The sequence below is a fragment of the Peromyscus californicus genome, unplaced genomic scaffold (assembly GCF_007827085.1).
Source record: "Peromyscus californicus insignis strain IS unplaced genomic scaffold, ASM782708v3 Scaffold_10__1_contigs__length_136768540, whole genome shotgun sequence".
NCBI classification, from domain to species: domain Eukaryota; kingdom Metazoa; phylum Chordata; class Mammalia; order Rodentia; family Cricetidae; genus Peromyscus; species Peromyscus californicus.
In genome coordinates, this window is record NW_026294391.1 from 131,236,036 (window position 1) to 131,259,877 (window position 23,842).

Sequence of the window (23,842 nt, forward strand, 5' to 3'; positions counted from 1 at the left end):
AAGAAAGAACAGGAAGGCAGAAGGAGACATTGCCAGCTGCCGCCATGACAAACAGCATATGAAGATGCCGGTAAGCCAAGAGCTACTTGGCAAGGTATAGATTTATAGAAATGGATTAATTTAAGATATCAGAACAGTTAGCAAGAAGCGTGGTATGGCCATACAGTTTGTAAGAAATATAAGTCTCTGTGTTTACTTGGTCGGGTCTGAGCGGCTGTGGGACTGGCAGGTGAGAGAGATTTGTCCTGACTGTGGGCCAGGCAGGAAAACCCTACCTACAAATGGTGCCCAATGAGTTGGCAAGAGTTTCCACCTAAAACCTGAGAAAAGATTCTAAAACAGAGCTAAAAACAGCTTCCTAATTGTCTCTCTCAAATGAGCAGAAGCTGCTGGTTTGAGCTACTGGTGGATTCCTAGCGTGCATGCTCAACCTGCTGTATGGCGGGAATGAGGCCTCTGCAAGTGGCACATTAAACTGCATGGTGGATTTAGCCTTTGCTAGTACAAAACAAAAAAAGAGATTTTGGGGCTACACACTGCTTGGATAAAAGCATAGATCCACAATAGCTCCCAGAGCTGGCAGTAAACGTACCACCGCCATGTTGGGAAGCTGAGGTGGGTGGAGCCAGCAGCCATAGCGCCCTTTCAGTCTTACAAATGCTGCAGTTTAAAGCAATAGTTTCACAATAAGACAGATTCAGATGTTATAGTTCACAATGTGTGTAAAATATACGTAGGCTTGAAAGAGACAAAAAAGGTGATATATACAGTTATGGAAACAAATACATAGTTTTAAAAAATAAAGTCTTTAAAGAGACAGTAAAATTAATATAAAAAATAAGCCACATAAAGATGACTATTACACAGAGAATCTGGATTGTGTTGTCTTTGGGATGTTTAAGTGCAGAAAAACATTTGATTGTAAAAGCTGTTGAGTTATGCCAAAATGTATATTTTAAAGATACCTTGACTTCAAAATTTAGATGAAAGGATGTGGTGCTTTGGAAAGGAGACTCTGCTTTTCCCACAGAAAGCCAAAGGCTATGGATTTGTTCCAGATTAAGATACATCAGGTTTGACCAGCCAAGAACCCCTGAAAGGTCTCCGATGACACCAAGGCCCAGATGATCCAACATCCAGAATGGTTTGAAGGCAACTGGCTCAGACGATACAGCCTCATGAACTATTCCATCATCCTAAAATTTTCTTTGTGTCCCCATAAGATACAGAGCCCCCCTCCAGCAGGAAGTAGTAAGAGAAGCTACACCCAAATTCCCAAATTATATGTAATTTTACTTTGTTAAGGTTAAAACCTTCCTTTTTGAAAAAAAACAAAGTGGGAAGTGCTGTGGGATGTTCTGTATGGCAAATGTGTTACTCTGATTGGTCAATAAATAAACACTGATTGGCCAGTGGCTAGGTAGGAAGTATAGGCGGGACTAACAGAGAGGAGAAAAGAAAGAACAGGAAGGCAGAAGGAGACACTGCCAGCCGCCGCCATGACAAACACCATGTGAAGATGCCGGTAAGGCATGAGCTACGTGGCAAGTTATAGATTTATAGATATGGATTAATTTAAGATATCAGAACAGTTAGCAAGAAGCGTGGTATGGCCATACAGTTTGTAAGAAATATAAGTCTCTGTGTTTACTTGGTCGGGTCTGATCAGCTGTGGGACTGGCAGGTGAGAGAGATTTGTCCTGACTGTGGGCCAGGCAGGAAAACTCTAGCCACACATGTCGGCTCCTGGCAGTACCAGTCTACTTCAGAGAAAATATGGGCATTGAAGAAACTGCATATGGAGTTAACTTTCATTGTGGCAAAAGTTAGCCACTGGACAACAAAGTATCCTCTAATCAACTGTTGACAAACAGGACAGACAGGACCCAAAACAAAGGACTACTGATTCTTGCCAAAACAAGTGTGGTTATGGCTTTATCAAAAGGCATCTTCTGAGGCCAGGACAATATGGCACCATCCCTGAAGTGGCCTTCACAATCCAGAAAAGGTACAGTGCCCTTTTCTTTGAAGGCAGCTGAACAGGCAGTGGGCCGATGGCTTCTGATGTGCAGTGGAACAGGAAACAGTTATTCTTGAAGAGCAACTAAGCTCACGGGTCTCAATAGTAGACTGGAATTTAATAGAGGGATGTGGAGAAGAACGGGATGCCGAGATGAAGCCATATATACACAGCCAAGAAAAATGGACAGCTGAATTCAAAAACGGTCAACAATTTCCAGAATTTAAAATCCTGAATCATGACATGACACTAGTGGAATTCAAGTGTTTCTGGTACATGGACTGCTCTCACCCAATGTGAGGTTGAACTGTTGACCTTGTGTACATCCTACTTCACAAATGAGTCTGTCAGATATGCTAAGCCTATAAGCTGAAGATGATGCCCCAACGCTGCGGAGAAACCTCAGGTGACTGTCCAGGCAGTTGGCTGTTTCTGTCAACTCACAAATTTTTGGGAAGTTGCTTGCATGCACTTCCTGTTTTTATTTTTGTTAGGTAATATTATTTTCCTTCTTGTATCTCTGAGGGAGTTGAATATTAGTTAGTTATAGTTGAAGACTAGTTAGGATAGAAAGTGAATTAGGTACATTTTGAACTTACCAAAATAGGATAGATAATGGAATTATTTTCTCTGAATTTGTCAAATACAAATGGACTAGACATTGTTTAGGTATTTATTACTTGTATATATTGTATATAGTTATTGTACTTTTGTATATAGTTTTTCTTACGTTAGTTATAACCTTTTTCCTTTTTTCTTTTTATTAAAATAGAAAAGAGGAAATATGGTGGTTTTTTTGTACTGAAATGTGATTTTATTTGTATGTTAATAAATAAAGTTGCCTGGGGGTCAGAGCTAATAGCAAGCTATAATAGAGCTGGGCGGTGGTAGCACATGCCTTTAATCCCAGCACTTGGTAGGCAGAGCTTGGTAGATCTCTGTGTGTTCAAGGATACAGCCAACAGTGACGAGGCAGTCATGTGGTTGGTTTTAAAACCAATGAGAAGGCAGAACAGAAAGTCTATATAAAGACAAACAGACAGGAAGTAGGTCTCTTTCGGAGAGGTCTCTTGGCTGAAGAGGCTAGCTGCAGCAGACGGGTAAGGCTCTTAGCTCTGATCTCTTGGCTTTCTTATTTGCATTGTTTCTGTGTTTCTTATTTAATAAGACGGTTGGTTACATCTACATAGCCAGGTATTGGGGTGAACACTGGAAGATCAGAGAGACAGAACAAGCCACAGCTAACCTCACCTGGCCAACTTCTCAGCTGATCCTGTTTCCTCAGACTGGAAGCCTCTGTGTCCTCATATCCAAATGGCTCTCAGCTGAACTGTGCTGCGCAAAACCTAAAATCTTAACCAGCCAAATGCTTCTAGTTTCTGGTCCTCACGCCTTATATACCTTTCTGCTTTCTACCATCACTCCCTGGGATTAAAGGCTCGCTTTCTGGGATTAAAGGCATAAGTCACCATGCTTGGCTGTATCCTTGAACAGATGGATTTCTGCCTCTGGAATGCTAGGATTAAAGGCGTGTGCTACCACTGCCTATCCTAATTATCTAGTGGCTTTTCTGTTCTCTGACCCCAGATAAGTTTATTAGGGTGCATAATATTTTGGGGAACACAATACCACCACAGAGCACTGCTTCCACTTTGTGACAGTTCACTACTTAGCCTCTCAAGGTCTAACTTCTGCTTGCTACTTAAACAATGAATTCACTGCTTAACTACAAAGCCTTTGGGTAAGTGCTCAGTTTTCTAGTTTCTCCAAAGTGGCTAATACTTCTCACTCCTCCTTTCCTCTTCTCCATGCCTTTGTGGCCCTCCACCCACATGTGCCTTTTGCCTTCTATGCAGTTCACTTTTTCCTTCCTACTCCCTCAGTGTGTATTTTCCTCGGAGTTCAGTCTTCACTTCTTTCTCAACTGCCAATTGCTTTCTAGACTTCTTTCTCAACTGTCAATTACTTTAGACCCAGTCTTTCCTTACTCAGAAGATTTGAAAGCCTACAGTGTGCTGACCATGATGCCACATGCCTGGATATAGTGGGAGCATAGAAGATACAGTGTCCCCCCCCCCTTGTGGAACTTATAGTAACAATGGGATAGATGGGCATTCTACTCAGAAACATAGCAATACCTGTTCACAAGCTGTGAAAAGTGCTGCATGGAAGTGTAAGAGTAGGAGGACCCTGAGAAGTTGTCCAGAGAAAAGGGTGCTTGACTCGTGGTCTGAAGACTGAATGTAAGTTACATGGAAGTGAGGCAGGGCCAGGGAGGCCAGAAGGAGGTAAAAGAGTAAAGACTTTAAAAGTCTTTAAAAGCTAAAAGAGTAAAAGACTCTAAACCAAAAGGAACACAGACAAGTGACAATGTGGTTAGATGAGTGGAGTGAGTATGGCAAGGGATGAGATAACTGAGTAACTTAGGTTTCACCAATTCCCTTAAAGATTTGACTGTTTGTTTTATGGGGCAGTAAGATCTGAACTTGGCATGGCCCTTGTGCTTCAGCCTCCCAGTTGCCTCAATTATAGGCATGCATCATCATGCCTGGGTTTTTGCTTTTAATTATTTTTAATTATTGTTTTAAAGTACTACATCATGTTTTCAAACATGTCTACATTGTAGCATGGCTTCATCATATTAAGGAACATAGGCATTGCCTCACAAACTCATAATCTTTTTTTTCTTGGAATGAGAACACTTAGCCTATTCTCTCAGCAATTTTCCAGAGTATAATATATTCATTCTAGCTCAAATCCCTAGGCAGTACAGTGGATTGTGAATATATTCTTTGAATCTGACTGCAATTGTGCATGCTTTGATCAGTAACTTCTTATGCATGCCTCCAGGGGTTTAGGTTTTTAGAATTCAGTGTTGAAACATTTCTGAAAGGGTAAGCAGAAAGGTGACAGTTTTCTCTGTGTTTCTCTAGAAGTTGGCCCTGGCTGCTTTGTTACTGCAGCTCATGAAGGGAACAATATTGAATGCAAAGGAACTAGAACGGTGGCCATTAGAGTGGCCTAGAGGACTTTTGGGCAGAGTTGGAAAGATGTTGACAAGTTGAAATTGATTTAGGAGATAGATGTGGAAGTGAGTTAAGGATAGTTTAAAAAAAAAAGAATGTTAAAGATGACAGACTGACAGACTTTTAGCTGGACAATACTGGCCACCAAGATAGGAAGCTTGGGAAGAGGACATCATTTGCTATTTCAGGGTGTTTCATTCTGGGTGTTCTAAATGTGAAATATCTCTATATTGGTTAATATTTATCATACTGTCAAGCCCAGTAGTATATCAAAAGTCTACTTTCTGCCCACTCCCATGTTCTTCACATCTTTTGGCAGGATCATCATTGCCATCTGAGATCTTTGCCTAACTCCAAATCATCTTGGATCCCTCCTCAGGATGGTCATCTCCTCTGCTTTTCCCCCTATCTCCATCCACTTTCAGATCTCCCTGGCCCTCCACTTATGCTCAAGCACTAGCTTCCATAATGCTGAGAGTTGGGAGTGGCCTCCTCCTTGCTAGTCCATGGTGTACAGTGCTGCCACCTGAATCTTTGTGAATCATGTGTTCTTCTCAGAAAATATTCTGTGGTTACCTCTCACGTGAACCAGTCCTGCCAGTACTCCTCAGGGAATTCTGGTACTGGCTCTTAAATCCAGACTATGTGTGTGTTTATAAAATGCCTGGCCTGTGCACCTGTTTGCAAGTCTGAGATATTTTTGGACAGCCAATCTCCAATCATAGTTATTTCATTCCAATGAAGTCATCACCATAGAACTTTGACAGAATCCAAACAGTAAGGCACCAGCTTGCCCTTCCCTGACATCCCATTCCATTTTGTGTGGACTCTTCTGATGGCTCTTGGCACTGGCAACCTGGTATCTTGCTGTTTGGGTACCTGTGTCTTATCTCCCAGATAGAGCTGAACCCTAAGATCCAGAAGGGCAACTCTGCAACTTAGCTTTGCAGACCCTAGTGCCCAGTACAGTTTTCAGCTCTCCCTCACAAGAGAGAGGATGAATGCATTATCTTTGCTGGTTTATCATATTTCTTCTCAGTTATTTTAGAAACTTCAAGGAACAGAAGCACATGGTTTTTAGTTAGAATGGACCTTTGAAACTCAATATTTAATGATATTTAGATAGCGATGACTCAGATTTCCCGAGAGTTGGACTAATTTTCCTATTCCTGGATCTTCCTGTTTAGCCTGCTGTGTTATCAGACCTAGAACATGTCATTCAGGAAGAGCATGGCAAATAGCTTCATTAGACTATGGGTACTTTGGGTGAGGAGCTGGCTGCTTCTCCTCATTGCTTCATTTTTTGCTTTCTGTTGGACCAGGGCAGTCTGAGATCTAGAATTTCCTCTATATAGCAATTACAGAACAATAGTGTTCTCTCATAGCTGGGCATGATGGTTCACACCTATAATCCCAGCACTTGGGAGGTGGAGGCAAGAGGATCACAAGAGTTTGATGGCAGTCTGTGGTCTACATAGTGGGTTTCAGGCCAGCCTAGGCTGTACAGTGAGACCCTATTTTAAACAAACAAATAAACATCTCATCTCAGTTTTAAAAGCTAAGTCTTTATTTCCAGGGTTTGGGGAGCACCTGTGGCCTACTTGCAGGAGTCAGGTTCTCTCTTTCCACCATGTGGATTCCTGAGATGAAACTCTGGTCTTCAGGCTTGTCAGTAAGCGCCTTTACCCACTGAGATATCATGCTGGGTTTTTTCCTCACTTTTTATCTTCCTGTCTTCAAAACAAAGAAAACAAACTTCTTGCTTCTGTGTTGATATTAGAATATCAGGCTTTTATGTAGCATGTAGTGCATATACTTAGGAGTCAGTTTGACACTTAAGAATGCAGTTCACAGACACTCATAAATTTCAGCATAGTCCAAGAATATACCACACTGCATGGTAATGCTAAGATAGACTATAGTAAGAAGTAAACACATTATAATGTACAGCTATTTATATGTTACCAAGTCAGGGTTTTCTCTTTGGGCATTTTGCTTTCAGTCATATTGTAGAGTGCACAGTATTTCATAGAAATGCATACAACAGCTAGTCATGCCTCCTTACAGGTGCAAAGACAAAGCTCTGCCAGAGCATACTGATCTGCTATGTGTGCAAAGCATAGTCATGTCTTCCAAATGCAAAACTGCACTTTAACATCATCAGAATGATAGCAATAAGAACTCCCGTTGTATTCTGGCTACCACCAGTGGGCATTGTGCCATGTCCTTTAAATCTATTATCTCAAATCATCACTACTGTACTGATTAGTATGACCTAGAGATAGCACTAACTTGTCCAAGTCCCCCAGCTAATAAAGGTCAGAACTTGGATTTGAGCCACTTTTGACCATGTTAAGAGCTTGTCCTGTTTTTCTCTACATAACAACTTTTTCTTTTTCTTTTTCTTTTTTTTTAACTTTTTTTTTTTTTTTTGGTTTTTCGAGACAGGGTTTCTCTGTGTAGCTCTGCGCCTCTCCTGGAACTCACTTGGTAGCCCAGGCTGGCCTCGAACTCACAGAGATCCACCTGGCTCTGCCTCCCAAGTGCTGGGATTAAAGGCGTGCGCCACCACCGCCCGGCTTTTTTTAACTTTTTATTTCAAAATAACCACAAGCACATATGATCTTGTACAAATGGTAAAGAGAGGTCTCATGCACTAATCTCTGAGCTGCCTCTAATAACTATATTGTTTGATCAACCAGAAAGTAGGTTAGGAGGCCAGAGAGATGACTCAGTGGGTAAGAGCACTTGCTGTGCAAGCATGAGAACCTGAATTTAGATGCCAGCACCCACCCCAGTACCCATGTAAAAAGCCAAGTTGTGGCTGTGCATACACCTATAACACCAGCGCTGCAGGGGGAAGAGACGCAGTTCAGTAAGAGAACCTGTCTCATAGGAATAAGGTGAAGAATGATAGTACAGGGCACCTGATGTATTCCTGTGGCCTCTACACACACACACACACACACACACACACACACACACACACACACACACAAATACACACACACACACATATGCACATACACAGACACAGACAGACACACACACACACACGTGTGCACACGCGCACACACACACACACACACACACACACACACACACACACGAAAAGGAGGGAAAGGGGGTGGGAGTGGGAAAGGTGCTCAGCACACTACAAACAGTACAGTTAACCAGTACTTGAATGTTAACAGTTTTGTGAGTGTCTTTTCATACATTCTGTAGCATTTGCTACCAAGTAACCACCACCAATAATGAAGATATGAAACTGTTAGGTACCACAAAAGAATTCTTCAGACTCATGCTCTCTTCTCATCTCCTGGCAACTGAATCCCTGTGCTCAATCCCTGTCTTGTCATTTCAAGACTCTTACATAGTTGGATATGGTGGCACAGGCCTCTAGCCCCAGCACTGGGAGGATGAGGCAGAAGGATCAGAAATTCAAGGCCAATCTGGACTACAAATAAACTTCAAACAAAAAGAATGGTATATAAATAGAATCACATAGCATTGTATCTTGAGATTGACTTTACTTATACTGCAGGGTATCCCTAAAATTTTTCTAGGTGCACATATATGGCTGATATATTGTGTATCCTAATAAACTTATCTGAGGGTCAGAAAACAGAACAACCACTAGATTAGACATAGAGGCCAGAAAATGGTGGCATGCACACCTTTAATCCTATCACTTGGGAGGCAGAGATCCATCTGGATCTCTGTGATTTCAAAGCCACACTGGAAACTGAACCAGGCATGGTGGCACACACCTTTAACCCCAGGAAATGATGGCAGGAAACAGAAAGGTATATAAGGCATGAAAACCAAGAATTAGAGCTTTTTAAGCTTTTAGGCTTTTAGCAGCAGTTCAGCTGAGATCCATTCGGGTAATGACTCAGAGGCTTTCAGTCTGAGGAAATAGGATCGGCTGAGAAGTTGCTGAGGTGAGGTTCGCTGTGGTTTGTTTTGTCTCTCTGATCTTTCAGAATTTACCCCAATACCTGGCTCCAGGTTTTTCTATTAATAAGACCTTTTAAGATTCGTGTTACACACATATATTTGTTTCCATGGTATAGATGTAACCACAGACTTATAATTTGAATTTATAGAAAACTCATGACCTAAACATAATTTTGAAGAAATACTAGTTTACTTTTTTCTTTTTTCTTTTCTTTTTTTTTTAAGGAGAGGATTTAAAAATGAATGGAATATTTTTCCTTGTGTCCCCAAAGGGCATTTTCAAAGAATAAATGTCTGTCTACCTTTAATTTTTTTGCTTACTGTCGGTCACTTAACTCAACATCAAAGTAAATTTTTAGTTGAATGCTCAGCTCCCCCAAAATGGGGCATTTATATTACCTGCTCCAAGGCTCAGAGAACATCACAGAAGAGAGGCAGAAAGAATATGAGTCAGATGATGGGAGGGAATGCTACAAAATGCTGTCTTCTGGACATAACATGACTGTGGTACTGTAGCTAGAGTTTTCCTGCCTGGCCCACAGTCAGGATAAATCTCTCTCACCTGCCAGTCCCACAGCCACTCAGACCCGACCAAGTAAAACACAGAGACATATATTGGTTACAAACTGTATGGTCGTGGCAGGCTTCTTGCTAACTGTTCTTACAGCTTAAATTAATCCATTTCTATAAATCTATACCTTGCCACGTGGCTCGTGGCTTACCGGCATCTTCACATGCTGTTTGTCATCATGGCGGCTGGCAGTGTCTCTCTGACTCAGCCTTCCACTTCCCAGCTTTATGCTCCTCCTTGTCCCGCCTATACTTCCTGCCTAGCCACTGGCCGATCAGTGATTTATTTATTGACCAATCAGCAACACACTTGACATACAGACCATCCCACAGCATGGTACCCTTGAATTCACAACAGCAGAAGTGGCTACCTGCACAAGACTGAGCCCATCAAAATTCCATTGGAAGTTGGAAGGACTCATATGGCCCCATCCCTCCCAGAGGAACTATATACAGTTAATGTTTGCTAGTAGAGGAAAAGTTATATTTCTCAATAGTACAGTCACTGATAAGTTGCCCGTGGTCCCGTAAATTACCACATTTATACTCATGTAATTAACCCTAACTAAATTTAGAGGTCATGAAAAAGGACATGAAGGTAGGAAAGAAGTGGTTGTTTGGTGTGCAGGGAGAAGGGCAGATGTGTGTGTGTGTGTGTGTGTGTGTGTGTGTGTGTGTGTGTGTGTGTGTCTGTCTGTTTGTCTGTCTGTCTGTCTATGTCTATCTGTGTAATTTTGAGAGAATAAATGTGAGTGACTTCCCAGACCCCTGGAATTATAGGCAATGCCAAGTGGTTGAGGATGCATTTTGATGGCATACTTGCCTATTGTAATGCTTGCTTATGTGTGATCTATATCATAGTTTTACTCTTAAGTGGCTAATGTACCAAAGGTTAAAAACAAAAGCTTATGATTATTTTAACATTTTTGATGTTTTTATTATACTGACAGAAACACTGACTTTTTAAATTTTGTCCATTACAGGATTCTGCTCTAATACTTGATGTTCCTCTGGGTGTGATATCAAGAATTGAAAAAATGGGAGGCGCGACAAGTAGAGGAGAAAATTCCTATGGTCTAGATATTACTTGTAAAGTAAGAGAATTGGTACTTTCTTATACAAAGAAAAAGACAAATTAGTATTGAGTAGTAGAAAATTAATGTAAGCTTAAAAAATAAAAATCATTTCCCGGGGTGATGTTACACGCCTTTAATCTCAGCATTCAGAGACAGAGGCAGGTGGATCTCTGAGTTCAAAATCGTCAAAATATCTTGTTAATCTCAAACTAGGCTTGAGGCTTCCCTTCTGAGTTGAGATTTAAAAAGTGCCTGGGGGAAGAGTTCCCACACAAGGGGCCTCCTGTAGTCAAGAGTGAGGCTTCCACAAAGAAGTGGTTAGCTCATTAGCTTGCTGGTACAGAAGAAAATTTATAGATAACATTTCTTAAGACTTAAGTTTCACTCTACTCCTCCACAGGTTGTTGGAGCACCGTAGTTTTCATAGTCATATGCCTGTCTCATGGAGTTGACTGATAGTCCTTCCAGCTACTTCTGGCCCCACTGACCAACCTTATGTTCATTATTTTTTCTTCCTTTTAAATGACAGTTGTAAGTTCTTAGGAGTAATATGATTGAGTTAAAGAGTAAGTGTTTTCATGGCTCTTTATGGCACCATGTATCACCACCTAGACACCTTCATACTATGAAAGGAAGGAGGCATACAAGAGATTTTGCCTTTTGTGAGCAGGATGCCTCCTTAACTATAACAACCATTTTCAGTGGCAGTGGCCTAATATTTTATTTGGGGGTGATAAGTGGGAAAATTAGTTGTGATAAGGTTTAGCCAGTTGTTACAGCAAAAAATTACTGAGTATCTGTGTTAACCCAAGTGCATACTAGGAACTTGACATTCTTTCCTCAGCACAACCCTCCCAGACAGATGTATAGATGGAGAATTTCAAAAGAATTGGGAGCTTTGCTGCTATGGTCCAATGAGTGGCAAAGCTGAACTCCTAATAGGCGGAGGTAACCTTTTTGTGAACAATGGTTTTCTAGCAAGGAAATCTGATTTCCATGTACTAGGTATGGGAAGATCACTATCTATAGCATCGTGCTCAGTTCTAGAAAGAGCTAGAAGGAGTTTTGAGGTCATTTGCCCAGTAGATCTTAAATGTGTGCATCAAGGTATCCAGAAAGCTTTTGAGAAATGTAGATCTTTGAGTTCTAGCCCAGAGCTGACGCTAAGGTATGCTTTAAAGACCAAGACTCAGAAAGTGTCCCAGGTGACTGTCAGACATCTTGCTAGTACAGAGATTATCATGCTTCTAGAAAAAGGTCCAGAGAGCAAATATTTTAGGCTGTGGAGTTACATGATGTATCTGTTGCATATTCTCCTGTATATCTTGTAAAATAATGTTCTTGTCTTAAGGACTATACAAAATGGTCTGGCTAAAGGTGCTGAGCCTTGACCACCCTGAGCCCATTATCTGTATGTTAGAGAAATGAAGCGTTCACAAAGGACATGACTTGCCTTGGTGTTGCTGAGGACTAATGAAAGAACCTGTTTTAAGACCTAAGTCATTTTCTAGTCTCTGGTGCTGTAATTTCTAAAAAGCCAAGTTCCTAAACTTAGTTTGCATTGGGAATTCAATATGCAACTTTCCTCTCCAGATTGTAAAAGATCAACATGAATATGAGCAACCAAAATCCAAAGGATTACCCTTGCCTTGAGATTCTCTACTGTGCGTCACCTCAGATGCTTTTGTTTCTATTGGAATCTGAGCTGTTTTCAAGATTTGTTTGCCATCCCAGCTACTGGCTACTGTGTGGGGCCTGGAAGTATAGGGATTTAATTAGAAAAGGGGTCTTTGTATTTTATCTCAAAGGATTCATGGGAAGGGGTATTATATTAAGCATTCAAGGCAGTGTGGTTGATAATTTGGTGACATTGAAGTGACTGTCATCCCAGTAAAGTACTTGCTGCCTCATCAATAGGAAAATTCATATTTAAATATTAACCTTCCCAAATGAATAAATGGGTACACTCTTAAACAGCTTAGGAACAGCTTACCAGGAAAAAAAAAACTCAGGTGTTACATACAATATTTTTTTTTAATTGACCTATGCTTCAAATAGATGAGGCCTTAGAGCAGTGTTATAAAGCAACATTTTTTTTAAGGCAGGGTCTTATGTCATCCAAGCTGGTTTGGAACCCCTATGTAGCCAAGGCTGGCCTTGAACTCTTGATCTTCCTCCAAGGTGCTGAGTTTATAGGCATATGCCACTTAGTCCAATTATAGCATAACCTTTTAATAAAATTACCTCCCAAGAAACACTGTCACAAAAGGCACACTCCATTTTCTTAGTAGCAGACCTGACATCGATATAAAAGAAGTCTGCAGCAGTGGGATAAGCACTTGCCATCCTGTTTCATATATCACCTTGCACCTGTAGTTAGTTATCATGATACCACAGCATTTCTCTCCCCCAAATAAGATTGTTATAGCTGTGTACATGTGGGTTTCACTCATCAGTAGCAACATGCATGCACAGAGTGACTCTTGGTTATAAAGGACCTTATATAGCCACAGGAGAGAATGTAGTTGTGAATATGGGAATTATTACCCTGCAGGACCTGTACCACTTTAAGTAACAGTTTAAAGTCTTTTTGTAAAAAGGAAGGGCAAACAATACTGTCAGAGAGTCTTCTTGCTCTTCTTTCCCATTTCTACTTACTTGGTTTAAAGACAGTATAGTATATTGAGGTAGACAGTCATGTTTTCTTTAATAATAATTAAGCCATTGAGTATCACCATAAGATCCAGTTGACAAGCATGTTGAGTCTAACAGGGAGACTCTTACACCATAAGGCTCTGTCCTAGTTACCCTTCCCTAATGAGTCAAGCTGGAAGAGACCAGGTATGACTTACAGTTAGTGTATGCTCCTATTTATGTTCCAGACTAGGTAATCTGCTGCCTGTGAATCATATGCCTTGTTCACTTTAGTTTTCTTGCTGGCAAGAAAGAATTTTTTTTTTACTGTAATTGCATCTGAATCAGATGACAGAAAGTGACTTGAGTCATTCATGCTTTGACATGTAAAAAGTATTCCTCTGAGTCACTGGTAGATCACAATAAATATTGATTTGGAAACAGTCTAATTTGGAGCAAAAGTGGTTTAGAGAATGATGTTGTAGTGCTACCAGTGCCCTATGGCAGTTAGAAGGAAAATTCCTTACAGGTCCTTGTGGCCTGACAGTTGGCAGCTATCTAGTGTTATACCTGTGGCTTTTTGGAAACCTGTTGGATGTATCTCATCCTATTGAAATGACTTTTCCTTTCACGTGATTATAATAAACTAACAACTAATACCCCAAGATTTTGGGGAAATGATATAAATTTGTTTTTGGACTTTTTTCAGTAACACACTTTTAGTATGGGCCTGAAATGTAGCTGGGTGTTAGAGTGTTTGCCTGGCATGCATGAAGCCCTGGATTCCATCCTCAGTGCTATAAAAATTAAAAAAAAAAAAAGAAAGCATAAGATCCTGGAGCTGTCAAGGCTCAGTAGCTGCCATCTGCATTCAGAATGATTGATCTTAGGTCATTCTGGATTTGGAGTCTTATTCATACTTACTTGCCTTCTGGAATGTATATGGCAAAGCCTTCACTGGCCCTTCAGACTGAAGAATTGTGAAGCTTAAATTTATTCCTGGGTTGGAAAGATGGCACAGCAGTCATCAGTGCTTTGCTGCTCTTGTAGAGGATAACTTCACTTCTTAGCACACACACTGGGCTTCTTACAACCACCTCTAACTCCAAGGGATCTAATACCCTCTTCTAGCCTTTGCAAGTACCTGCATACACACACACACACACACACACACACACACACACACACACACACACACACAAATAAATAAAAGTAGAATAAATCTTTTTGAAAAGCATTATTGATAAACAAAAAGCCCTTTGAAAAATATGAATGTTGTAATATGTAAGATGGCAGGGGCTGAGTCAGGTTCACTCCTTAGATAGTCCTAGAGTCCATGATGGATTGTTTGAAAAAAAAAATAACCTATAAAACATTCATTCTTAAAAATAGTATAGAATACTATGTTTAATACAAACAGTTATTAGAGGACCCTATATTATTTAGATTTAAAAGTCTTTCTTGCTTATTAAAGAGATGTGTGTGGAGAGCTGCCATTAAAATCTGGTTTTGATCATTAATTTATAGTTCCTGAGAGTAAAGTGATATATACTGTAGAGTACATTAATGTGGCTTATATAGAACTCTGTGAAAGTAGAATCGAATAGTAAACGTTTATTACTTATATTACTTGTATGAGAGCATAAAATGCCAATCATTTAGAGAAAATGTGTTTGCATTTTAATGACACATTTAACAATATTAAGATTATATTTGTTAGCAGGTACTCTTGAAACTTTATATGACTTAAATACGGTTTAATAATTAAAGTTCCTTTCAAAGCAGTGAACATAGGGGTGGAAAGTGAACAGATGAAGAGCAAAGCATGGTTGGGTTTTTTTTTTTCTAGACTGTGTTTCTACTGTCTTGTCTTCAGCACTTTGGTTTGGAAACTTTTGTTTCTGGTGAAGTGGTTAGTTGCTGTGGGATGGCCTGTATGGCAAATGTGTTGCTGATTGGTCAATAAATGAATCACTGATTGGCCAGTGGCCAGGCAGGAAGTATAGGCGGGACAAGGAGGAGAATAAAGCTGGGAAGTGGAAGGCTGAGTCAGAGAGACACAGCCAGCTGCCACAATGACAAACAGCATGTGAAGATGCCGGTAAGCCACGAACCACGTGGGAAGGTATAGATTAATGGAAATGGATTAATTTAAGCTTTAAGAAAAGTTAGCAAGAAGCCTACCACGGCCATACAGTTTGTAAGCAATATAAGTCTCTGTGTTTACTTGGTTGGGTCTGCGTTGTGGGACTGGCAGGTGAGAGAGATTTATCCTGACTGTGGGCCAGGCAGGAAAACTCTAGCTACAAATGGCGCCCAATGTGGGGCAAGAGTTTCTACCTAAAAACTGAGAAAAAAGATTCTAAAATGGAGCTAAAAATAGTTCCTAATTGTCTCTCTCAAATGAGCGGCAGCTGCCAGTTTGAGCTACTTGTGGGTTCCTAGCGTATGCCCTATGACGGGAATGAGGCCTCTGCAAGTGGCACATTAAGCTGCGTGGTGGATTTAGCCTTTGCTAGTACAAAACAAAAACAGAGGTTTCTGGACTACACACTACTTGGATAAAAGCATAGACCCACAATGGCTCCCAGAGCTGGCGGTAGACGTGCCACCGCCATGTTGGGAAGCTGAGATGGGCGGAGCCAGCAGCCACAGCAGCTGCATTTTAAAGCAATAGATTCACAATAAGACAGATTCAGATGTAATAGTTTACAATGTGGGTAAAATATACGTAGGCTTAAAAGAGACAAAAAAGGTGATATATACATTTATATAAACAAATACATAGTTTTAAAAAATAAAGTCTTTAAAGAGACAGTAAAATTAATATAAAAAATAAGCCATGTAAAGATAAATATTACACAGAGAATCTGGATTGTGTTGTCTTTGGGATTTTTAACTGCAGAAAAACATTTGATTGTAAAAGATGTTGAGTTAAACCAATATGTATATTTTAGAGATACCTTGACTTCAAAATTTGGATGTAAGTATGTGTTGCTTTGGAAAGGAGACTCTGCTTTTGTTCCCACAGAAAGCCAGAGGCTATGGATTTGTTCCAGATTAAGATACATCAGGTTTAACCAGCCAAGACCCCCTGAAAGGTCTCCAACATCCAGAATGGTTTGAAGGCAACTGGTTCAGACGATAGAGCCTCATGGACTATTCCATAATCCTAAAATTTTCTTTGTGTCCCCATAAGATACAGCGCCCCCCTCCAGCAGGAAGTAGTGAGAGAAGCTACGCCCAAATTCCCAAATTATATGTAATTTTACTTTGTTAAGGTTAAAACCTTCCTTTTTGAAAAAAAAAGAGAAAAAGAAAAGGGGAAGTGCTGTGGGATGGTCTGTATGGCAAATGTGTTGCTGATTGGTCAATAAATAAATCACTGATTGGCCAGTGGCCAGGCAGGAAGTATAGGCAGGACAAGGAGGAGAATAAAGCTGTCAAGTGGAAGGCTGAGTCAGAGAGACACTGCCAGCCGCCATGATGAGAAACAGCATGTGAAGATGCCGGTAAGCCACGAGCCATGTGGCAAGGTATAGATTTATAGAAATGGATTAATTTAAGCTTTAAGAAAAGTTAGCAAGAAGCCTGCCACGGCCATACAGTTTGTAAGCAATATAAGTCTCTGTGTTTACTTGGTCGGGTCTGAGTGGCTGTGGGACTGGCAGGTGAGAGAGATTTGTCCTGACTGTGGGCCTGGCAGGAAGACTCTAGCTACAGTTAGTCTTTACTTTCTTGGCTAGAGTGGGACTATCTCCAGGTCTTCTTAAACTGAACTAAGTCAAGATATCATAGAAAAATGTAATTTTCTTACTGGTCTAGATAAATTGCCTTTATATGTAAGTGAATCTTCTCCCTTAATTGAAGAGACTTTTTTTTTTTTTTTTGGTTTTTCGAGACAGGGTTTCTCTGTGTAACTTTGCGCCTTTCCTGGAACTCACTTTGGAGACCAGGCTGGCCTCGAACTCACAGAGATCCGTCTGCCTCTGCCTCCCAAGTGCTGGGATTAAAGGCGTGTGCCACCACCGCCTGGCTGAAGAGACTTTTTTGTTAATTATAATTTTCCTTGAAGACTCAGCTGTGCTTTCTCTTTGCTTCTAGGATTTGAGAAACCTGAGGTTCGCATTGAAGCAGGAAGGCCACAGCAGAAGAGATATGTTTGAAGTCCTCACAAGATATGCCTTTCCTCTGGCACACAGTCTGGTAAAGTCCAGGGCTCCCCTAAGCATCAGCATACTTTGAAGTCACTGTGAAAACTGTTTGAGAATTGGGCTTCTCTTTCTTGGATTCACTGTTTTGTATTTTCTGGTGTGGCACATTTTAAGTATGATTTACTCAGCTGCAGAAGGGTCTCCTCCCTACTAGTACAAAATAGCCTGGGATCTTCTTGTGCGTTCCAGCCATGAGTGTGCCCTTTAAAACCTAGTCTGTGATAGTAAGAAAATAAAATGGCTTAGAACAGTATTGTTAAGTCTCTTCCAAGAATTTATCACTCTTCACTTTGGTGCTAACAAGCAATGTGAACCAGACTTTTGTGGCACCAGTTCAAAATGGGAACAGATCCACTGATCCTAAGACCATTTAAACAAAACCATACTTCCCTCTCTCCTCACCTTTCTCTTCCTCCCTCTCTCTTTCCCTCTCTCTCCTTCTTCCTCTCTCTCTCTCTCTCTCTCTCTCTCTCTCTCTCTCTCTCTCTCTCTCTCTCTCTCTGTCTCTCTATGTCTGCCTCTGTTCCTCCCTCCACCCATCCATCCCTTTCTCTCTCTCTCTCCCATGAGACAGAGTATCATGTATCTAAGGCTGGCCCCAAACTCTGTACAGCCAAGGATTGCCTTGAACTTCTGATACTCCTGTCTCTACCTCAATCAGAATTACCAGCATGTACCACCATGGTTGGTTTATGTGATGCTTGGATGGGACCTAGGGCCAAGTGAGCACTCTACTGACTTGACCTACATTTGCCTAGGCTAACTTGAAACTCATGGTCATATTACCTCGAACTCCTGAGTGCTTGATTGACAAGTGTCTGCCACTAGGCTTAACTTCTTTTTCTTACTGTCATACCTTGCTGGCATCTTATCCCTATCTTTCTCTGCTTCAATCGCCACAAACTTAGAGGTGAACACTTATTGAGGGGAGAACAAGGAAAAGAAATATTTCTTTTAAAATGTATAAATAGTTTTATTAATTAGCTATTATTTTAAAATGAGGTCTTATGTAGCCCAGGCTGGCCTAAAACTCACTATATAGCTGAGAATGACTTTGAATTTTTAATCCTCTTTCCTCTACCTCCCCAGTGTTTGTGTTATCTTGTTTGGTTTATGAGGCATTGAGGATCAAACCCAGGGTTTCATGAAAGGGTAGTACTCTCCAAATTGAGCTACATCCCCAACCCAAAACAGCTTTGTTATATGTAGAAAATAACTATGAAGCAGACTGAATGGAGTGTGACGAAGAGGGATCATACCACAAAACTGTCTTATATTGTTTTTCTCTATTTCTTTTTTTGTGGTATTTCATCTGTTGTCATGGTAGATTTTGTTTTGGTTTTTGGGTTTTGGGTTTTTTTTAACAACAAAGATGTGAGATATTTTTCTTCTAATGAGACAAGACTTTTCTCTCTCTGGATCTTACCACCAGCAGTTTTTTGAGTCACAGGAAATGCTCACCTGGTAAAAGGGAGAAGCTATCAGGAGGATCTCATGAGTGCTCTTACATTAATGGCAGATGAAAATGTGATGTGCTTTGGGAATAATTCTACCAAAGTTTTCTATATTTCTGATCAAATAAGATTTTTAAAATATTTCTATATAAATATTTTAACTTTGTTAGGATAAATATTTTATGGGAATAGATGTTTTAAACTATCATGAATGTGAGACTGAAATCTTTTTTTGTCAAGGAACATGTTGTATCTTGGTTTATACATATCTATTTCTGTATTATTAGAAATTGAAGGAATGACTCACAAGCAGGTTTGAGAAAGCTGAGGCCCTATTCCATCTTCCTTCAAAATCTTGAGCCATCAGCTTTCTCTTTTCTCTGGCATCCTTTGTGTCTTTTAAAGCTTATTCCCCTAGATATATAGTCAAGTGGCAGGCCAGCTTTCTCCTTAGACTACTCATCTATCACTTGAATGACAAACTTTTGCAAAGAAGATTTTAGCCTATCTTCACTAATTTCACTAACTCACTCATTAATTTATTCATCTAGCCCATGCCAAAAATCTAGCTTTATTGCCAGTTCCTTTAAGGAGCCGGTAATGGTTAGTGTTAATTGCCAACTTGATGGAATTTAAGATTGTCTGGGAAACAAACCTCTGGGAACACCTATGAGGGACTATATAGATTAGTGCCTCTGTGGGATTTTTTAATAATAGCTTTAAAATTACCATATAGTAATATCATTTCTCCCCCTTTGTGTTTCCTCTCTCCAACCCCTCCTATGCACCCTCTACTTCCCCTCTCTCAAGCTCATGCCCCCTTTTTCTTTAATTGTTATTACACATGCATGCATACACAACACATGCACGCACGCACGCATGCACGCACACACGCACGTGTGTATTTCTGAATACGTAAATACAACCTGCTCAGCCCATATAATGTTACCTATGATCTCAGGACTGATCACCTGATAAAATTAGGAAGCTTTCCCCTAGGAAGACCATTCCTCCCATTCTCAGCATTTCCTACTTACCCATAGCACTTTGTTTAGGGTTGAGACCCTGTGAGCTTTCTCATTTCCATGTTAGGTATCTTGTTTGGGCATCCATGTTGAGGAGACTTTATAGGTGTAGATTCTCTGACATGTGTTGGAAACACTATTAACAGCAAGCTTTCTGCTCCTCTGGCTCTTATAATCTTTCTTCTCCTTCTTCCCAAATGAGCCCTGAGCTTTAGGTGCAGGAATTGTGTTGTAGATGTATCAGTTGGAACTGGGCATCACATAATCTCTTATTCTCTGCATTTTGATCAGTTGTAGTTTTCTGTAATGATCCCCATGTGTTGCAAAGAGAAGTTTTTTTGATAATGGGTGAAAACTACATTTATCTGTGGGTATAAGGATAAATATTGAGAATGTAGTTATGAATTATGTTGATTTAGAAAGTGGAAGTTGTAGGTTCTCCTCCAAGATCCATGACTTATCTCGCCTTGCATTGTTTTAGGTTTCCAGTACAAGGTCATAATTTCTCTCTTGTTGAGCAGGTCTTACACCTAACTAGAATGTTTTTGGTTATCATCAAGATATGTGTGCCACTATTGCACCCTTATGTTTTTTGTGTCATGTTGCTTGTTCTAGTTCATACGTGTCATAACTAGGTAAGACTATTGTTTGCTTTCCTCCATTGGAAGTTTCCACATGTGGAGGATTAATTTGATCAGATTAATTGTGGAAAGGTCCACTCTAAAAGTGGGCAGCACCCTTCCCTAAACTTTGGTCCTAGAGGGCACAAAAAGGAGAAAGCTAGTTAAGCTTAAGTATTCATTGTTCTCTGCTTTCTGACTGTGAATGTGATGTGATCAATTGTCTCTAGCTCCTACTGCTGTGAGTTTCCTGCAGTGATGGAATGTACCTTTCAACTGTGAGCCAAATAAACCCTTTATCCCTTGAGTTGCTTTTATCAGGATATTTTTATCACAGTGATAGAAAACTAAGTAATACAGAGCTCTTGACCTCTTGTTGGCCAAATGATTTCCATCTGCATTTGATTTCATCTCTTCCCAAATTCAACAAAATTGAACTCCTTCTTGTATCTTGGCTATTGTGTTCCTTCACCATTTTGACCTTTCCTCCTCAGTCTTTATTGCCCTTGCTTTTTCCTTCAATGTAAATATCTTATCAGTGTTCCACCCTCAGCTTTCAGTTCCCATTTTGTTACCAGCTTTGCTATGGTGATTTCATTTATTCACATAAATGGAGTTATCACTGTGTACCTGGCTTCTAAGTCTATCCCTGACATTGCCCTGGAGTGAATCTAACCTCTCTAATCCTGAATAACTCCCTTCTAGAAGTCCATGTGCTTTACAAGCTCATTGAGACCCTTTCTCTCTACACATCATAAGACCTGTTTTGTGGGGGTTTTTGTTGTTGTTGTTGTTTTGTTTGTTTGTTTGTTTGTTTGAGACAGGCTTTCTCTGTGTAGCTTTGTGCCTTTCCTGGAACTCACTCTGTAGAGCAGGCTGGCCTCAAATTTACAGAGAGCCTCTGTCTCCCGAGTGCTGGGATTAAAGGCATGCGCTACCACTACCCAGCATTGTTTTTGTTTTTTGTCCTCTGTGTCCTCCAAACTTGAGGATCCTTAGTTGCTCATGTTCAGTAATCTGAAGTCACATTTAAAAATCTTTCTCCTGAAGCAATATAAGACGTGAGGAGACAGGAAGGAACTAAAGGCTTTTCAGCAGAAGCATCCCTTTCAGATAGAGGCTTTTTCGGGTGAGGACTTAGCATTTCAGTCAGAGGATTTGTGGAATTGGTGAGGTGAGACATGGCAGTGGCTCGTCCCTTTGTCTCTCTGATCTTGAGGCAAATTTTATTAGGGTACACAATATATCACCACAGGTTAACAAGATTGGGTGGGCTAGAGGAGTTGGCCACATTTCAGATTATAAGCCTCTTCCCACTGTACACTCAGACAATTACTTGGCATATACCTCTGCCCTACACAGAGACACACTGATGAGCAACATATGGAGTGGAAAAATGATAAAAGAATGAGAGGTCAGGACCTCCTTTTCTGAGAAAAGTTAGCACATGCAGAGTCACTGTGGTATCATATGACCAAGGAACAACAAAATGCCAGCATTAGCCATATAGACAAATTCTGTAAAGATATAAAATATAAACATTGTATTATGCTAGAATTTGAATAAAAACTGTAGCAGCTTTGGCCTGACAATTTTTCTTGGTCACTCTGACCATTAAGAGTTAATAATACACTGCTTGGGGCATGGCAAAATTCCCAGGGTAGCTTGAAGATTTTTTGTTTTGGTCTAGTGTCCTTGAAGCTACCAAAGCTACCAGCCTGAGAACAGGCTGTCATATGCCTCCAGATTCTTAAAAATTGGGTTATAGGGTTAATGAGTAAGAATGATAACTGTTTATTAATGATATGATTTATGATTTGGAACATCAGGAATGTATCCGTGCTTACTAAATTCTGTATAAATAAAGAAGCAATCTGACTGTTAGTCAATCAGGCTGCAAAATTCACCTGAAAAAAAAATCTTTCTCCTGACTTTCCTCTCATAAGTTTATCAGTTGCAGCTCCTGTAGGTCCTACTTGTTACTCAACTATTTTTCCCCATTTCTATTTGTGCTTCCTCATTTAAACCATACTTCTAAATTTGTTCCCCCTCTTTCACTGCCCTCCCCTTCCATTTTTTCCTGTATAGTGCTGTTGTCCCTTGCACTTTTTTTGTTTTGAATTTAAATACAATTGTGCCTCTGGGCATGATGGTACATGCCTATAACCCAACACTTAGGAGACAGAAGCAAGGTATTTCTGTGAGTTCAGTGTTACCCTGGTCTACATAGCAAGTTCCAGGTCAACCAGGGCTGCATGGGAAGACCCTATCTCAAAAAAAGGACAATCATGCCCCTGCCCCCACAAAAACCTCAGAAACTCTTCATGATTCATACCCTATACTTTAACTGTACAAGACTGCCTGTTTCTTAGATTGGATTTTTGTCACCTTAACTTACAATCCACTTGTCTCTCTAATGCCTATCCTCCAGTCATCCTTTAGTGTCTTACTCAGTCTGAGTTGCTGTTCCATGCCATGAGTGGTCCTCTCAAGAAATCATTTTCTGTTTCATTGTTAGGTCCCTTTCTTGGAGTACATACCATAGCTTCTTTATGTGATAATTATGTCATAATTTTCTTTACCAGCCCTTCCTGTCCATTATTCTGTGAGCGTATCAGGGCAGGCATCACCCTTTATCTCTCTAGCCTCAGTATAGTGGCTTCTGTACAGGAAGGCTTTTGCTTTGTCTGGGGAAATGCTGGCTGAGGATGGGACACAGCTAGGCAGGGAGTCTACACTGAGCTACATCCCCAGCCCACACATGGGCTGTTACAATGACAGGATTTTAATTAAACTGTTTCATTAAAAGTGATGGAAAAATGATTATATGGAAATGAGTAGAATAGATCTTTCTGTCAGGACCTAGAATCCTATGTCTGCTATTGGAGGGAGGCATCCACAGAGAATTTGATATTTAGGGTTGTGGTACATGGATTGTTTTTTATGTCTATTCTGGAAATTCTTGGTTCTTTCCTTAGGATATCAGTAATGTTATATACTCGTGAAAAACATAAACTGAATTGCTCATACAAAGGTTTTGGAAAACTTCATTCTCATTTACAACTTTTAACTACTAAAATTCATCCTTCAAAATGTGTAAATCAATCATTAAAGCAATGTAATAAACAGATCCACTATTGATACTGCTTTCCTAAATTGAGTTCATTTCAGAGTCCTGTGTAGGGTAGCATAGAGAACAACCAAGGAAGTTGAGAAATAGTGCAGGATGAATGATACTGGTAG

At 40.3% G+C, this 23,842-nt stretch overlaps 1 protein-coding gene across 9 annotated transcripts in view; it reads left to right on the plus strand.

The window, feature by feature from the left end:
* Positions 1-23,842, plus strand: part of Mtm1 (myotubularin 1) — a 140,801-nt gene that overhangs the window by 53,844 nt on the left and 63,115 nt on the right. For 7 of the 9 annotated variants that reach the window (XM_052740819.1, XM_052740842.1, XM_052740834.1 and 4 more), the window contains 2 exons: positions 10,560-10,670; positions 17,391-17,492. In XM_052740819.1, coding sequence (XP_052596779.1) covers positions 10,560-10,670; positions 17,391-17,492 — 213 coding nt within the window. The remainder of the gene's footprint in view (positions 1-10,559; positions 10,671-17,390; positions 17,493-23,842) is intronic. The other 2 variants (XM_052740853.1, XM_052740878.1) reach the window with 1 other exon arrangement.